General features: G+C 34.8%; 3 protein-coding genes across 5 annotated transcripts in view; 2 read left to right on the top strand and 1 right to left on the bottom strand.

Moving 5' to 3' along the window:
- Positions 1-18,971, bottom strand: part of LOC118743129 — a 27,737-nt gene extending 8,766 nt beyond the window's left edge. The window contains exon 1 of the mRNA XM_036475649.1: positions 18,844-18,971. Coding sequence (XP_036331542.1) covers positions 18,844-18,955 — 112 coding nt within the window. The 5' untranslated portion in view covers positions 18,956-18,971. The remainder of the gene's footprint in view (positions 1-18,843) is intronic.
- Positions 2,558-6,682, top strand: LOC118743131 (proteasome inhibitor PI31 subunit). Its single transcript, XM_036475651.1, has 5 exons — positions 2,558-2,656; positions 3,873-4,134; positions 4,205-4,495; positions 4,871-4,983; positions 5,970-6,682. Exons 2-5 carry the CDS (start codon positions 3,952-3,954, stop codon positions 6,202-6,204), a joined length of 822 nt encoding a protein of 273 aa, XP_036331544.1. The 5' UTR covers positions 2,558-2,656; positions 3,873-3,951; the 3' UTR covers positions 6,205-6,682.
- LOC118743132 (proteasome inhibitor PI31 subunit-like) lies at positions 9,906-18,624 on the top strand. Of its 3 annotated transcripts, none has more exons than XM_036475654.1 (5): positions 9,906-10,176; positions 16,689-16,851; positions 16,966-17,271; positions 17,335-17,429; positions 17,539-18,624. In XM_036475654.1, exons 2-5 carry the CDS (start codon positions 16,699-16,701, stop codon positions 17,774-17,776), a joined length of 792 nt encoding a protein of 263 aa, XP_036331547.1. In that variant the 5' UTR covers positions 9,906-10,176; positions 16,689-16,698; the 3' UTR covers positions 17,777-18,624. The 3 variants fall into 3 exon arrangements, with proteins under 3 accessions (XP_036331547.1, XP_036331545.1, XP_036331546.1); XM_036475652.1 differs by having other exon boundaries at positions 9,908-10,176; positions 17,527-18,624; XM_036475653.1 differs by lacking the exon at positions 9,906-10,176 and adding an exon at positions 11,054-11,192 and having other exon boundaries at positions 17,527-18,624.
- Positions 18,972-19,039: the final 68 nt, after the last annotated feature.

Below are 19,039 nucleotides of genomic sequence, written 5' to 3'. Positions count from 1 at the left end.
TTTTTTTTTTTGAAGAACACAGACTCGAAATCGGAAATGTTCGTGCCTTTACCTATCCGGTAAGGTATGTACATATTCTTCCGGAAAGAACACTACCGTTTTAGACAAAAGCCTTCCGGTCAAAGGAAACTGGGGAAAATTTACGATCAATTCGAATATGTTTGCTTGTTTTGACAATACAAAATAATTTCGTATATGTACTATGTATGTGCTTCGATATCGGTTACAATTTTTATATAAATTTAACAATATATTAAATTCATTTCATAAGGGGGAAAAATAGCTTGTGCCACTAAGCGATCGCCATTTAATTTTTAATTTAATTGACCATACTATTGTTTTATTGATATTTTCACAGATTCCGTATTTAATTTCCGCTCACCAGCATTTTTGTGAAAGGGCAAGTAGGACCAATTTATCTTTAAGAAACGAATTTCAAATAATTTATTTTAAACCAAAAGTTTTAAAAATGTGTGAATCAACGGCACATGCAACCCTGTGGTAGATTTTTGTATAATGTCTTTGACACCACCGACAAAAGCAATGCCTTGATATATATTCAGAACATTGCTCTAGAAATGGTTCAATATTTTAATGCTTTGCAACAAATTTCGTAAGTGATTTATATGAAAAAAAGTAAGTTTGTTTACAGGCAAACATACATTCATAAATACATATGTACGGACTCTACAAAAAACGATTTCGTGAAACTTCTTCGGCTCACCTGAGCAATGGTCATGTTACACGACGTGGACAACACAAATATTTTGCATGTTCTTGGGCCGCTTTGCGGTTTTTGATAAATTTGACTGAATCAGCTGTACAAATATAGCTGATATCACCCTCACTGTTGTTGTAATAAATCTTCAACAACCAAAATTTGGAGGTTATGTTGAGGTTGTCAGGAGTTATGACACTTTTCTTCTTCTTCATTGACGCCTTCAAAGCGCTGCAAGACGCGTTTGAACGCGTCAAAAGAGAGGAACATTTAATGCTCGAAAAATTCGCAGCGATGGAATTGTGCAAGTGTGCGCTAGCTCGTTAAAATGTATGGGTAGCATTGTTGTAATTTTTTAAGCTGAAATTAGTCAAGAACGCAGAACGTATACTTAAACGCAGTCTTTATACGCAGAATTTTGTCGATTATTGGAGCCCTCAGTGTTGCTTACTGCAGTGCTGCCACTCAGCAATGCCTTTTCATAAACTTACCTTCTCAACTACAATTTTTCGTGCTATAATACATCGTAGCTAAATATAAACTACTTAGTTTTCATCAAAAAACCTTATTAAATAGTAAATTTCAATTATTTTGAACGTGTTTTGAATAGGAACTTATAACTTATTTACCACCTGCGAAACTGACGAAGTGGCAACCATCTATAGATGGAAGAAATCAGCTGACACGGTAAAATCTAAATTCCGCAGATTTCTGCGCTACGGGCTACAACTACAGAAAAATTCTGTGGTGTTGAGTTTTCATTTACATGGCGCTCTGGTAAGACAGATCGTGTCAGCTGACTCGGGTTTACGTACCGGTGGGTTTACGTTCTTGACTAATTTCAGCTTTAACTTTGCAATTTCGCAACGTTCGCTAAAGTGCGCTTCGCTTAAGAAATCAAAAATCTTTGTAAACGAGCCAATATGAATGTCGAGCGGTTGTATAAGCGTTCACACGATCGAAGGTCGATAGTCATCACTCCATGTTAAATCGTGTAAAACCCGCTTATGATTATGCTTGTGGTGCGGTAAGTCCTCTTTCAGACACGTCAAGTCTTGCTTCAAAAGGGGACTAATGATAGTCATGCATTTTGTTATAACTTCAGTTTTTACATTTGTATTATTCTAAAAATTTCGCCAGAGATATAAATATTTATGGCCTTACGCTGCGTTTACATAAGACAATTTTATTCACGACAATTGAGAATATGTATTATTTGTCAAATTGTTGTTTAAAGCAGGCGTCCAGACATTTATAAAGACATTCGATATAAAATATCTAAACACAAACCACATTTTCATAATTCTGTAATTTTTTGAGATTTTGTCTTGCTTCTTTTTCTCAAATTAACCAAGACGTGACCAAATTGTCCAATTTTCTGTCGAAGACAATGAGAGCTGTGTGATGTGTATTAGTAAAAAGTGTGCAATTATTGCTACTGTCCTCGCAAAATTGTTCTATGTAAACCCCAAGTTATTCATAAAAAGTAAAATAGATTTATACAGCTCTTGAACCAATTAGAACAGATCTGACTGTTTGAGATACAGCCATTTGTTGTTGTTTTTCTTTTGCTTCATCTTGTCAGATATTGTGTAGTTGGAACATGATACAGCTCTATATAGTGACATTTTCATAAAAATTTTCGATTTATAAAGCATTTAAATTCTTGTTTATTTTTTATGAATTTGGGTGTTAGTTTTTAATTTATATGTAGTCCCAAAACATGCTCAGCTCAGTTCAATGATTTATCCATTTTCGTATGATTGGAGTTTAAAAAATCGTTTGGAGCAAATCAAGCATATTGAACAGTTTCTACGTTATACACAAAATTTTAGAACTATGTTCCTCGGCAAGTCGACTCCACTGTACGTATTCGTTTATTTAATTATTGTGAATGTGTCATTCAAGTAGAAGTAGCAGAAAAACAGATTGCGTGAGGTTGTTATTCTATTTGTTATTATTTTCACCATACAATTTACTCTTTATAAAATATTACAACTTTACATATTTGTTAAGAAGTTTAAGTTTAAGCATTGATATTAAGCAGACATTAAGGTTTACTTATAATATTTATATATTTACAAGCATTACAAAAGCAAAGCTTGCGTGGATGAATGACGCAGCTCATTCGTATGCTTTTACTTAGTACACAATGCAAAATAACAACTGCTGTTGTTTCTTATACTATATATAAATTATTAGACACACACTATAGTAACATGATTGCATTAATACATATGATAATAATGATATCAAGAATCTAAGCAACTTCCATATGTGCATACCTACATATACATATATGTATATACACTCAGCAGAATATGTTTCCGTACAGTATTCTTTTTTTTAATTTTTGAAATGTTTTTCGTAATAAATTTTTAATAAAATTAATACGGTTTCAAAGTTTTTACTAAATTTAGGAAAAATCGACAAATTTTCACCAAAATTTTCTACATTGGAATAAAATTTTTAAAAATTGGTTTATAGTATGTAGTTCACTCAATTTCAGTATAATAAAGTGCAAGTTTTAAGTGGCTATAAGCTACCGCTGCATTTTAAAAATTTTGTTATTGCTTTTTTGTATGGGAAAAAATGCTGGAAAGCGCCAGTAAAAAAATTCTCAAAAATCACCGGTAGCCACTTAAAACTTGCACTTTATTATATTGAAATTGAGTGAACTACAAAACTCCGTACTTAAAAAAATTCTAAAAAATTTGATTCTAAAAGTATAAAATTTTGGTGAAAATTTGGACTTTAGTATACTGAAATTGAGTGAACGACAAAACTGCATAGGGACTCAAAAAAATTCTAAGAAATTTTGTTTGCAAAATTGAAAATTTGTCGAATTTTCCTAAATTTTGTAAATACTTTGAATCATTAATTTATATGCCTTTTGATGCAGAATGAACTATATATCTATCAAAAATTAACGAAAAAAATGAATTACGAAAAACATTGCAAATATTTAAAAAAACACTGTACGGAAACATATTCTGGTGGGTGTATTTACATATGTACGTATGTTTTTCTTACCAAAGCACGAATGGATGCTTTCGCTCTGTTGTGTGAACCTTAGATGTACGTTAATTTTAAGGGGAAGGAACAGTTTAAACAAATATGTCAGGAATGATAATACTCGTATTTTTTCTTAAAGAACTCAAAAACGACTTCAGAAAATTTGAGATTAATACACATAAAAATCGGCTAAATTCGTTGCTTCGAAATTCGCAGACATGTCGTCTGGAGGCGTAGGGACCTCGGCAACTGGCACAACAGCCAACGATTTTTTTGGCTGGGATTTACTATACAAGACAATTGAGAAAAATGTCGATAAAAAGTCGGATGTGTTGATAGCATTAGCGCACTTCTTGCTTGTTAAACAATATAAGATGCAATGTCTTGGCGTTGGCGAGGATGTGAGTATTTCATCATGTATTCTATTAACATATACATGATATCTTAATTCTCTTTTTATTTTATTGAAAGAAAACTATATCCGATGAAGATGTGGGCTCTGAACTATTGCCCGACGCCTGGAATGATAGAGGCAGAAGATGTGCCCTGCGTTATTTGCATAATGGCCGATTGTATCTTTTAATAGGACATATTACAGATGATTTCATTACAATGAATTTGCTTGATGTTAAGGATACAAAGGTGACCAACATAACATTAAATCCACAGGAATGGGTTAAACAGCTTAAGGGACCACTAAGCACATTGATGCCTGATGCGTCGCTGATATCAGATCGTTATCGCAAAGAGTTGATTGATCCGGTAATTAAAGCTTTTAGTATAGGTCGATTATGGGTAGCATTCAAATGTCAGCTGAATTGAAAGTTCAATGTGGGTGAAACGATATTTAAGATGGTGGTTAACGGCTGAAAGCTTGTTACTGCGTTTGCCACCTATACAACCAATGAAAGGGTATATTCGTTTTACTGTTGTTTGTGTAGTTTGGATGCGCTCAATTTCTAGTAGCTATGCACATTGTTTACAAAAGTTGTATTATCAGTTACTTAACAGTGCCTTCCAGTGAGAGTTGTTTACTTAATATAAATTTCTATATCAGTTTGCTTGGCTACTTATAATCGACCCATGAAATTTTCTTTTGTGTTATTTGTCATTTTCGAATATGCCGTATTCCTATAGGTGTTTACGGGTAATACGAGAGAGGTAACTACGCAAACAAATGTCAACCAAAATTCACGTTCCCCAAACTTCCGAGATCCATTAGCGATTGGCGGACCCATGAGACCAATGGGGTAAGCAATAAGTGTGTTAAATTGCATTAAGTTCAATCGCTTCCATACTCTCACATGGGTAATGTTGTTGAGTGTTATTTATAGCTTTAAGATATTAATACATATATTTATATTCGGCATACTTATAGGCATGTCACAAGTAATCTTTGTATCATGCTTATATGTATGTATACATACGCAGTAGGAAAAAGAAGCAACTACTAGCAACTTACGCTTCACCCAGAAGTTCTTATTACTTCCCTGCGAATTTCGTTTCCTTAACAAAGCTATGCCTTATTGGTTTAGGAATTTAGAATGTACATTTGGTATCAGATATACTTCTAAGCCGCTTTACCTAAATAAAGGCGGACTCAAACAGATGCGATACAAAAATTTACGATATGCTATCAATACAAACCACTGCAGCATATGGGAGTGCTCATACAGATGCGGGTGCGATACGATATGTTAAAAATTGTATCGCAGCAAGCACATTAGTCCTGACAATTTTGGTAATCAAAGATTTAAAAAAAATGGATTATCTCGTAAGGAGCTTACAATTTTTCCTACTGGGTATGTATGTATGAATACATATATGTATATACATACATATGCATGCCGCAGCGAACTGCAAGCTTGGTCTCTTCTCGAAAACAAGCTTTTAACTTTAAGTATTCAAGCGAAAAAAGTCTAAATTAAGTGGTTAACCCTGGAATACGAGTATGAAAATGCTGATAGTAAAGAATGACTAATGTTTTCTTGACATTCTAGGGTTAATTACAAACTCTCTCTCTACTCTGCTTTTGTATGTTCTTGCAAATAGAGAAACAGTTTGGATAAGTCCTCGTCATTGTCAGTCACAATAGCGCTCGTAACATGCATTTTAACTTCAAAACTCAAATCTTAATTTTGGTTTTTTGCTTGCTAGCTTTCGTGAAGTACGAATAAATCTTTTACTTTTGTCTGAAAGCATATTTCTAATTTACTTATTGTCATTTTTGTTGCAGTTCTTTTCCAATGGAGCCGCGTCCTTTTGGATTTCCAGATGTCGGACGCGGCGACTTAGATCCCTTGGGTCGTGGCGGTCCTGGTAACCTTTTCCCCATGCCTTCACGTCCCGATATTAATACCGGTTTAAATCCGCGTTTCGATCCCGTTGGACCAGATGGACGTATTGTGCGAGCGGATCCGAATCCAGATCATCTACCACCACCAAATTTTGGTTTTGATTATTATATGTAAATAGTAGGGTACGCAAAACATAAATACCTACATACATATAATTCAATTTTATAATCATAATGACTACGTTTTGGATTGTTGGTTACTCGATCGTTGGTTAACCATTGAAAAGCAAAATATAAAATAAAGACTTATTTTATCTTAAGTATTGGCAAAGGAAACAGAAAATGTGCCTTTTTAACGCTTCTTACTCATGGACTCACTGATAAAATGAATTATTTTAACTTTATCAGTTTTTGGTTGTTGCTTACGTGAATGAGTCTTAACCATCGATTAAATAACCAAACATCAATGTAGGCAAAAACAAAAGTTTGTAATGGAAGTTTTTATAATGGTTTACTACATAGTATGTAATATCCGCAGGGCAGCGAATTTGGTTAAGTCATTGAAATTTTGAAATTGCATTTGAGGTAAATCATTAAAATTATACATACATATTTATTATTCAATAAAAACTCATAACTTGGTTTGAAACACAGTTTTAAAGTAAAATTATCTGAGTTTACTTCATTAATACTTTATGACATCACAAACGAATTAAGTTTTGTGGCTATAATAATGGTAGGTTACTCGTATCAAAGTAAATCGGGGAATGCCAGTGACAACCATTATCTCAAAAAGTGCAAAAAACACCCAAAGTGCTCTTATAATAACAACGATTAGTATTTTGTTACCATAATTAACAAAGGCCCTAATCAAGACTTTGGTAGGATATATTGAAATATACCGTCACTAAAAATTTTAAAGTGCTAGTACCAAAAACAACAGAGTTACATGTCACTTTTTAAAAAGCCCTGCCTGTTTTTGATATTCTTTTTACAATGTTTCTTGCTTCTGTAAAATAAAAAAAAATGTTGGTTTGAGCCTTTGTGAATTAAGGTAACGATTTACATATTTGTATGGGTAGTATGCAGTACTAGGTTCCAGCATAAAAAGAGCAATAAAGTTACATTGCTGTCCCCAGGTCGAAAAACCAGAAACTAGCCAATGTAGTTACACATGCCCTATAACAATTTTAACCGTTATTTTACATAGAAAAATGTAAAGAAACAAATTCATAAAGAAAATACTTTAAATGCTTTGTAAATCGAAAATTTGTACGAAAATGTCACTTGGTAAAACTTTTTAAACCCACTTATTATAAATGTATTACGATGCTCCACTAAATATGAATAACTTTTACTAAACGTTTCAAAAGAAAATAATGCACTTATGTATATGAAACGACCCTGTAGCAGTGCAATCATGATTTCTTTCTTGAATTTCCAGATATGTGAGGCGCTTTAATCGCCTAAGTGATTTATTTCGCTTTTTTTGTGCCAACTAACGCCAATTTGATATTCAAAGTAAAGCCGCCTCGAATCTTCGCATTTGCTTCTAGGCGCTGCATCTTATTCGCAGTATCATGTCAATGTCATTGTAAAACTCATGGAGCTCATCGTTCCATTGTCTCTAGCAAACTTCGTCACAAATCATTATTTTTATAGAATCTTTCCAAAGTAGCAGGTAGAAATTGTTATTGTTGTTAATGCTGTCTCTCAAGTATATGAAGTCCTCAACAACTTCAAAATCATAACTGTCTACAGATAGAGATATGTACATATGTACACACATAGATGACTGTTGAGGTCTATTCTAAGAAGACTAGTGCCGTAGTAGTTGGCGCATATGCCATGTTAGTCCCTCTTGTGGGTTGGGCAAAGAACACATAAATACCAGCTTCTTGGCACCAAACTTGAATAGCACGGCTGGCAGACCATCGGTTCTGGCAGTTATATCATTTTAAAACCGCGCTATTGATAATCGAGTTTAGTCTTGGTTGGGGAACTGAACATCGATCGCTGGTACCATTCAGCAGGTTGGATAAATTCTCTTCTTGTTCTTCTTTGGAATAATACGCCTCTGTTCCCCTCCCAACTCCTGGTTGCCAATCGCAACGTATCCCTATGGGTGCAGTGGGGTATCGAAGTCTGCTTAACCGGGACGATCCAGATTGACGTCAGGCCCAGGTTGTTACAACAACAAAGAACCAGATGATCTATATATTGTATCTTATATAAGAACTGTTCTTTATTAGAAATAATTATTTTTTTTTAACCTAACGGAAATTTTAATTTTTAACTTATTCTAACTTAGAGATTTTTCGTCTCGTGCACGTTTTATTAACGATATTTCTGTGAATTTTTTAATAAAATTATCGATATCGATATATTAATCGGTAGAACTATCAACATATTTTTCGATCTTATTTTATGTTCATTATCGGAATATTAATCGTACAAATAATCGATGTCGCTGTCGATGTTTTTATCGATAAATTTAAAAAATATCGATAAATAGTATTTAAGTTTATCGATTGTGTTGAAAGCAAAAATACCGTTTCAAACTTAATACTTCGAGTAAAAAACCGGTTAATTTTTGCTTTTTAATTTTTTAACGCAAAATCGCGAAGAAGCGCTTAGTAAAAAAAAAACTTTAAAATCCCTAAAAACGCATGAAGCCCAATGGGCAAAATTACCAGTTATATTCTGCTCAAAAATATCAATGGTATTATTTTAGCATTGAAAAACTAAGAGGTATTAATTACACCACGGGCAAAATTTAAGGGGTTTTCATGAATATTTTAGAGCAGTGCAGGCCAAAACGTGCACATTGTGCAGCTTTGCATCCGTGTTTTTTGTTCAGATATTTAGAAAAAGAGATTTCTCTATGTCTAAATAAACTTTTTCTCAAGTCTTTCTTCTCAATTACAAAACAAATAAGTACATATCTATGTATGTATGAAAGTTCTACGAATTAAAATTATTTAAGCGCTACTAGGGATGGCAAAAAAAAATCGATTAATTAATCATATCGTTAATCACAAGCAAAAAAAAAATTAATTGCAATTATTGAGTAATAATCGATTAATCGATTTTCGAAAGGCATTTTTTGCATTTCCCGTAAAGAATTTCTAATTCTCTTATTAATTAGCCTTAAATAAAATAAAACGAGTGTTTTTAGCGCCGATAATTATTTATTATTTAACCATTTTTGCAAAAACAAAAGTTTTGATAAGCATTTTGTGGTTAAGCGGTTGCATTTATTGGTGGCTGTAGCACCAGCTTTTGAAAAACGGCACTCAGCAGGCACCGAAGTACCAACTAAATGACAGTATTTTTTTCCGTGAAGTTTTGGGTAAATAGTTTTCATTTCCTCAAGGTTGACAAATTTGCCTACACACAGCTTATATACAACCAACTTCTAATATTTGGCCAACTGAGTCGCCAATAAATCAATGAGTGTGTAGGGCCCTTAACGTTGCCACACTTAGTTTTATAGCCTTTATAATGCACAACTATTTACACCATTCTATGCTCTGAACTTGAGCAATTCTTGCGGCTGTTTGAAATTTTAGACTGCTACAGTATTCATATTGAAAATATTTGTACGATTATTTTACAATTAATCGATTAATGAGACACTAAACTACGATACAATTCAATCGTAAATCGGGTAAAAATAATCGATTAATTTAACCAAACGATTAATCGCTGCCATCCCTAAGCGCTACTCTCTAAAAGCTCACTGAAAGATGTGTATATATATTCGTTCAAAGCTTTTTGAGTGCTAGTACACTCAGATTTTTATTTTATTTTTTTTTCTAGTTTTTTTTTTAAGAAAATTTCGTACTGGGCTGTTTGTATAAATGAGTAATCATTATAAATTCGCATGAGAAACGTACTAGCAATCGCTTAGCTTTCGCGGTATACATATAAACCGGCAATGCAATGATGGTCAGTCTATCAGCTTTCGTCAACCATTGACTTCTGGATACGAGTAGAAAATTATAAAAAGAAATATCAGAATTTCCTTTGTTCGACTGCATTATGCGATAAAAATTAATACATACCATATATATATATATGTATTTTTATTTCTCCCGAATTATATTCGAATTCGTTTATTTCTAACTAAAAGTTTGCATAAGAGGTATGAAAATTCTATTAACAATATAGTATATACATATGTACATGGCCTTTAACTTCGTACTATGATGTGATAGCTAAATACTATATACGTTCATACATACAGTGGGGAGCAGAAATGAGCACACGTTGATTTTTGTTAAATATTTGCAAAGTTTTTAACGTTAAAATTTTTTTTGTTATTTTTTCATAAAAATATGGTTCCAGGCTTTAACCAAAACCATATAAATCAAACTTTATACAGAGCTTAGAAAAATTTAACAAATTTTCATTAAAATTTCAACTTTTTAATCAGATTTTTTTTTGAGTATACAGTTCGGTAGCGCAATAATTTTTACTATAATAAAGTGCAAGTTTTACGGCATTTTGCAACTTTTTCCATTCAAGCATGAGTTTCTTATGACAGAAAATGCGCAAGACCGTTCGCAAAAAAAATCAACGCCGCTTTTCACAAACTGCACTTATTAAAAAAAACCGCAAAATCCGTTAGAAAAAAATCTTAAAAATCAACGCGATTTTGCAGCCGCTTTAAACTTGCACTTGAAAACATACTAAAATTTAATGGGCTACCAAACTGCATACTCAAAAAAATTTTAAATAGTCAGATTGAAATGTTGAAATTTTAATGAAAATTTGTTAAAGTTTGGTTAAAGCATGAACCATAAAAAACTTTGCAAATATTTAACAAAAGACATTATTTCTGCTCCCCACTGTATGTATGCATTTTGTTTTTTCAAACGATGCACTCGTATCATATCAGTATTTTGTTTCCTTTGTTCCCTGAATGCCTGTTTTTGTACTTTGTACAAGTATTTTATTCAAGTGCTATTGTACTCAGTGATATTGAAATTTGTACGTTATGTTTGGGTAAACTATTCGCATATATTTGGTAATTCGTCGAGTTTTGCCTGCAAAAAACTGGAACCGTTTTTAGTGCTAAATTGTTCTAGAAGGCATTACTATAGAAGGTCTAATTGCAATTTCACTGACTTTAGGTGCTCCGGATAATTCATAGTTGAGGTGAATTGCAAGGTCTAAAACAGAGGTTCCCAAACTTTTTTTCTCGTAGACCCCTTTAAAAAATTGACTGTTTTCGGTGGACCCCCTGCTGATGCATTTCTAAATATTCCCAAAGCTCGTAAAAAAATTAAATGTGAAAATTAGATCTAACAATGTAAATTTGCATCGCGGGTGAATTCAAAAACTAAACTCAGAGTGGCCAAAATAAAAGTAAAATATTTTCTTGCGTTCTGTTTATAAAAATAATGTGATTACACACTTGTAGGTTTTAAAAAATAGAGCTCGTAAATACATTAAAGTACTCTCTCGCTCGGAAGAGTTATATTTTTTAAGAGCACTGCGAGCGCTAGCGTTATTTACATTATCTTCACCATAAACTCATCAAATGTTCTGCTCACTCATGACTTTGCACGTGGAGTATATGTAAAATAGTTTATTTGTGTTAACGGCATCATTTTTATTTTTATCGCACCGAGTTTTAAAGTGAGGCGAAAAATATTTATGACATTTTTAAAACACCCAGTATTCACCCAGTTTCTGATGGTCGCTTCGATTGCCGAAGGTGGGAGTGCTAAAACTGGTTGCGGATCGAGGAATGCCTGGTCTGAGCCAACTGTGGTCAATGGGTCAGATGCCTCATTTCCGGGCACTTTCGAGTTACCCGGCACCAAGAGTAGAGCAAGCTCGTTCGTTATCTTTACCAACATAATTTCGTCGAGACTTTCATTGCTGAACTAGTTTGGAAGTACTTAGATAGAGGGCAGGCCAATGCCTTAAGTGCAGCTTGGCTCTACCTGTAGACACGTAAACTCCCACCCCTCCACCTTTTTTCCACCACGTAGTCTATGGCTTTGGGGGTGGCAAATACCCCAGCCTGTAAGACTGAAGCATATTCTCCAAGAGAAAAAGTGAAGCTTATCCCCAGTTTTGGAGCCATCGGTGATGAATTGTCAATGTACCAGTACGGGCTCAGTGCTGGAATTAAACCAGCATTCCCCCTAAGGGAACTCTCTCTCTCTAGAATCTCTTCAACAAAGGTAATGGTGGCTATCCTGTAGCATTGAAGACACAAGTGCTTAAATCTCTGCCGCCAGCAATTTTCGCCGCATCCCACTCGTTGCCATACCAGCATCCGGTTTTGTTTTAGTCTGCAGGTGGCCTTTAAGGCTTCCCACGTATGAAAACACAAAGTGATGGTAAGTGCAGCAGTGCGTCGAGAGCACTATGCACCACTCAAAAAAATTAAAGTTAAATAAAGAGGCTATCAAGCAACCATTTTGGTTCTTTACATCGAAACGAGATAAATTTTCGTGGACCCCTATTTACAACTCATGGACCCCCAAATTTTGTTCACGTCACCGTGGACCCCCGTCGAGTTTTCCGTGGACCCCTGGGGGTCCGCCAGGACCACTTTGGGAATCACTGGTCTAAAATATATTTACAACAGTCATGCCCAACGTCGGCAGAACTCCATAAGCAAGTGCCCTGCGCTGGCAGAATTCCACATGCAAGTGCCCTGCGCTGGGCATGACTGATTTACAATCTTTGAGCTTTTCATGATTACTAAATATTTCCTATAAACTAATCGGTAATGTATGTATATTAGGGCGGTCCAAAAGTGCATGTGAAAAAGTAAAGTCAAGTGTACCGGAAAATATCATATCCAAATTTTTTATTTTGAAATCAAAAAATAATTAGGGGTCGCTCAAAGCGCTCAAAGTTTTAAATGTATTTTTATATAATAGATTGGCGCTTACACATATGTTAGTGTTTGGCCGAGCTTCTCCTCCGATTTGTGGTGTGCGCCTTGATCTTGTCACACAAAGCGGAGGGACCTACAGTTTTACGCCGACTCCGAACGGCGATTGTATTTTTATGAGAAGCTGTTTTTCATGGCAGAAATACACTCGGAGGTTTGCCATTGCCTGCCGAGGGACGACCGCTGTTAAGAAAAAACCTTTTTTCTATATTTTTTGCGATGTTGATTTGACCAGGGCTTGAACCCAGGTGTTGATGAGTGAAAGCGCGCACCACTTACCACTACACCACAGCGGCAGTAGTATTTTAATATGGGAAAAAACACCTTTTCGTAGGAATGGTCACTGCATCGTCGTAAACTAATGACAAAACCTTTTACCGTTAGTTGATGAAATTGAATGAATAACGGATGCGTCCAGATACAAGTAACCGATCATTAAAGTACAAGGGGTATGAAGTGACTTATGCCACTTTCAAAAAAAAACGATGTACATATACAGACATGCATATATAGCCGGTACGTGCGCAATGCAATATTTTCTCAAAAAGCTTTATGAACACAGTTTGAATATCGCTTTGTGATAGTGACCATCACATGATATTCGTATGAAATTCTCAATTCATACTCAGAGTGATGTTCTTCGAATCATTGTTACGTTTAAATGCAATTTCATCAATGAATGTAACTTATTCTTTGTAAACGAATGCTGACGTACAATATCAATCCCGCACATAATCTTAAACCAGTGATGCGCAGATAGAGCTTTTACTCAATACGCGCATATACAAAATGTATGGAAAGTTTAAAAGAGCTTTTCCCGCGGGCAAGGCGGTGCCCATCAGTGGCTTAAACTAAATATGTATGTAAGTATGTGCCCAGCTTTTCAGGCGGTGCGGCTCTCGGTGTTCACAGAAAAAGTATAAAACTTATAGCTAAAAACATTGGTGTGGAGTTGTAACTTTAGAACACAGTTGACCACTTCATAGGCACTCGTACCAAAGCTTTACAGCTCTCTGTACAATTTACTCACGGCAGGCACAAATAAAAAATTGCCTCTGGCCAACTTTGCTTTAGAACATAATCAAAGGCGCATTTCAAGGCATCCGATTCACGATTCTCTAGAAGAGCATTTGACGATCATTGGCTTAATTTCATAAAACCAGAAATTGGAGAAACAATTTGTGTAAGCATTTTAGGCCGTGTCCTATAAGGCACGACTACGTTGGAAATGGTCGGTGAAGGCAAGTCGTTAGCCGTTGCCAACGCTCAAAGGCCTGTCAATCTCATGTAAAAACTTTCTCTCGAATACTCCAAGGGCTACCTCATCAGATTTTATCGAAGTTTTCTACTTTTCGAAATTATAACTGTTAATAGTTACGTGAGTGCCGAGGTGCGAATGCGATACCTGATTGTTTGATGACAAAAGAGACTTCGTATTGTCCTTGTTTACTAGCAGACACATTCGCTTTGCTTTCATATCCAACTTTTTACCGATGATATCGGCGTACACTATGTAGACATTGTACGCTCTGCAAGTTCGCCCTTCTCCAGACCGTCAGCTCCGGCAGTTTTATTAGTCTCGGAAATGATATTCAAGCCTCGTCATAGTCAGATTGTGGGACATCGACTGAGGGCTCGGGTTCATCTCATACCCTTTGTCTGCTCTCGCCTCAATCTCGCAGGGTGGATAAGTGTTCCGTCCACCCCACATCCGTGGATCCCAGATTTAAGTAATTCTTCAGCTTTCTTCGTGCTTCTAAAATTAGTTCTTTTTCCCATGGAAGTCACAAAGATACGGCCGAGTCAGTTCCGTCTATTACACATTACGCTCGGTAGGATCTCATCGGAAACATTCAGAGAGCTTATCTCACTATTAGCGACGTTACTCTGCGGTTTCATCCACCACACCACAAAACTTGCAGTCTATGTCTAATGAAAACCCCTTTTTATTCAAACGGTAGCTTAACTTAAAGTGATCCATTACAGCTTTCCTCCATTGTGAACTTCTAGGTCGTTCAAAAGAGTTTTACAACTGGCCCCATATGTGCCCTTCTCTGATGAAATTCTCCAGCACAGACTTCGATTGCGAAGAATTCCGCCTGGAATATGGTTGTGTATGCACCCATTGGCAGACTTTTCTGGAATCTTGGTCCAAGTACGCCTGCCCTAGCACCAAAGTCGTCCAACTTCGATCCGTTGTTATACCATGCTTGGTCTCCTTTTTCAATCATAGATATCGCTCCACAGCAGTCCGTTTCAGGAATTTTGACCTTGTTGGGCTGGTTGGAGGATAATTTCGGTAGCAAGCTGTCTGTGAGCTTGATAGTGCCATGATCCAGTAATGTTATGTGAACCTCCAAGTAACCTTGAAGATGCCCACTTTTAATGCGGATTACATTAGGCGCTCCAACAGCTTCCCAGTCGGCAAACACCTTTGAACAAGACTTTTAAATAAGCTCTTTCAGGCAAGACTCTAGAAACTGTATTTGAAGATCATCCAATAACCCTGCTATTTGAAGGTAGTCGAGAAGCTGCGTATCTGGAGAGGGCTCCTAACAGTCCTTTTTTGAAGTGAAACTTCTTTACGTTCGGTTGGGATTAAATGCAGATATCGATGTAAAGAAGAAATGATAGCAGAAGGGAGGGGATGACAGGGGTGGCTGGGCTCAATTAAGATTACGGCTAATAAATATTAAGATTAAGATTAAGTTTAAGATGAAGATGATGATGAATCTTAAGGTTAAGATTAATATAAATATTAAGAGTCTTAATTTAAGACTAAGATAAAGATTAAGATTATGATTAAGATTAAGATTAAGATTTCGATTGAGACTCAAATTGGGATTAAGATTATCTTAAAAAAAATAAAGATAAAGACAAACGTACAGATAAAGGCAAAGATAACGATAAAGAAAAAGATTGAGATAAAGATTAGGATTTGTGTGCATTGTCATGCAAAAAAATACTCATATAATATGGTGATCTATACGGATATAATAAGAAGTTTCGTTTCGGTCGCGCGTGGTATCAAACACATTTTTTTTCAAATTGGAAAAACTTCTATAATTTACACATATACCTACATTAGGGTAGTCCAAAAAGAGTAAAGTCAGAATTTTAATGCTCTCACCCCCTAGGATTGTTGTCGAAATAAATATACAAATACGTATGTATATATGAAATAAAAAAATATCTAGAGGTCGCTCAAAGCACTCAAAGTTTTCTATGTATTTAATATGGGTAAAAAACAACTTTCCATAGAAATGGTATGGAATTCTTGAAAATCAATATTTTTCGATCGGAAAACTCTGGGTCTCTTCAGGAGATTTCCAATAATAATACCCAGTTGTTTATTTAACAATTTTTTAATATTGCATTTTTTGGGGTTTTTGACGGATCTACACGCTATAGTTACTATGAGGAAATGGTTAAATAAACAATTGGGTATTATTATAGGGAATCTCAAGCAGAGAATCAGAGTTTTCTGATCGAAAAATATTGATTTTTGAGAATTGTATACAATTTCTATATATAAAATACATGGAAAACATTGAGCGCTTTCAGCGACCTCTAAATATTTTTTGATTCCAATATAAAAATTAGGGGTATATTTTTTACGACATGGAACAATCCTAGGGGGAGCGAGCATTACAATTTCGACTATACTTTTTCTCATGCATTTTTGGACCACCCTAACCGACATAGTAATATGTATGTATTTTTTCTTTTAATTTCAGACACATTAAAATGTTTGCTAATCCAGATGATCTTGGAGGTTTGGAGATGCTCTTTAAAATATATGAGCCAACAATCCAAAACAAGTCCGATGTTGCTATACTTTTCACACATTTTACATTATGTATCCAATGCAGAATGAACTGCATCGGTTTGGGTGAAGAGGTACATATGTACATACATATTATTTTTTATTAAATAATTATGGAGCTTTGCTTGCATATACATATGTAAATATTTTCAAAACTTCGATTAAAAAAATCTTGCTTGGCCTTACAGAATCAACCACCACCCGAGCACAGTGAAGAACATTGCGCGTTATTGCCAGATGGTTGGAATGAGAAGACAAAAACATATGCACTGCGGTATTCGCTACAGGACACGATTTATATTTTGGCTGCCAAAGAATTCGAAAAACGTTTAATTATCAATTTGACAGAGTCAACAAGTAAACGCAGCTCTTCGATTTCATTAGATATTGACGAACAAATCTGTGGAGTGGAGTACAACCGAAACAAATTGAAAACATTAATACCTAAGGCTGAATTGCTAGCTGAAAGATTGCAGAAGCAACTAATTAAACCAGTGAGTATTTTGGTAATAGTTTGAATTATAAATCTATAATTTTATTTACCTTAATCTTTGAAGCTATTAGAGCCGAATACAGAGACACGAGGTACTAGAGAATTTGGCAGGCATGTTGATGAAGATATTCCAACATTATATCAAACTAATCTTCCAAGGTACGAAAGCTATAGGAAAAGTGCAGTGAAGCGCTGAATTAAGCGACATGTTTTCTTAAAAATTTATAGTTTTGTTAACGTTTTCTTTGATTTCTTGAAACTATTCCAGTATACGCAATAATTTGGCACCGACTCCATATTTTGGTCTAACTGACGTTGGACGCCGTGATTTAGATCCGCTTGCAAGAAGTGATTTTAGCGGCAATTTATTTACAACCGACTTTCGTGACCCACGAGGGATGAGACCACGCATTTATCCGACCACTCCGTTTTCAAATAATCGTGGCACAAATCCAAGTTTTAGTCATTTACAACCACCAGGTTGGGGCAATAATGATTTTTTGTAATAAAATTCTATTATTTATGAAAACTATGTAATTAATACCAAAGTATTACATACATACATGTATGCATGTATATGGATTATTGCTAAATAAGGTTTTACAATTGAGTCGTTAAACATATCCAACCTGCTTAGGTCCACCATAAGACAATTTTGGGAAATTGTGGTTATTTCTTTTCTTGTTGTCTATTTCAAGTAGCTTTTGCAAAACTGTGTCAATGTTTACAAAATTGATCTTGAAAGCAATTTGTGTAGAAAATATTCTTTAAAATTAAACCATATTAAAAATAAGGAAGTCTTAGGCAGTTTTGACTCCTAAGTGGAGCGGTTATTGGGGGGGAATAACCTAGCGTTATGAGGACTTAGTTCCCGCCAATTAAATACAAATTGGATTGAAAGCACTTTTAAAATAAAATTTTTGATAAAAATTAATATATTTGAAAATGGGAATTTATCCAATTAAATGAATTGCAACAACTCTAGAAAATTGATGAAACATAAAAGAAAATTAGAAGTTGTACGAGGTCCTGACCATGTGATAATTTGGACTGTAACTTACTAATAAATGGCTATAAATTAATTTTAAATAAATATATTAATCGAAACATAACATATTTGGAGGAATAATCTGGCGTTTGCAGGTATGTAGTTTCCCTGCCATTTAATTTAAAACAAAAAATTGTCACCATTGAATAAGTTGGTATTATTAGATACATTTTTTTTTATCAACATTAATTAGTCACATTGCTTTAGAGGAAACTCGGTCAGTGTGTATTGCACCAAAAATATTGAAAATTTGCATCTGTAGACTGAGGCAGCTTTGATATGTACCGACTGAATTACATCCTTATATACCCCGTTTACGTTATGCCAGTAACAAGCAAGTCCTGTGAGCCGAGCAAGCGCTGGATGTCGTTTCAATCTACTGTCTACACTATTCCAGTGAAATGAAAAATACAGTGGTAATGAACTGAAGAAAAATAACTTAAAACTAGGCAGACTCGTGCGCATTTGCGCAATAAAACAAAACTGTCATCTTTTAACTTTGTTTCTGCCACTAGTTACGCATACCTTGTACTGCACGCTCAAAATCTTTTTCTCTTTGCTGTCTTATCTTTTCTCGTTTAGCAGCTTGACGTCTTTTTCGCTCACTTATAGGATTCAAAGGTCTTTTTCTAGGCATTATTTATCAATTTATATATCCTAGTAATAAAAATGTGTTTGCATGCAATTTAAAAATAAGAATTTTATAGCACACGAAATTAAA

This window comes from Rhagoletis pomonella, unplaced genomic scaffold (assembly GCF_013731165.1).
Source record: "Rhagoletis pomonella isolate Grant_MI unplaced genomic scaffold, Rhpom_1.0 Rhpom_scaffold_00007, whole genome shotgun sequence".
In the NCBI taxonomy this organism is placed as follows: Eukaryota; Metazoa; Arthropoda; class Insecta; order Diptera; family Tephritidae; genus Rhagoletis; species Rhagoletis pomonella.
Note: the sequence above shows the minus strand (reverse complement) of the source record. Positions and strands in the feature narration are given on the sequence as shown.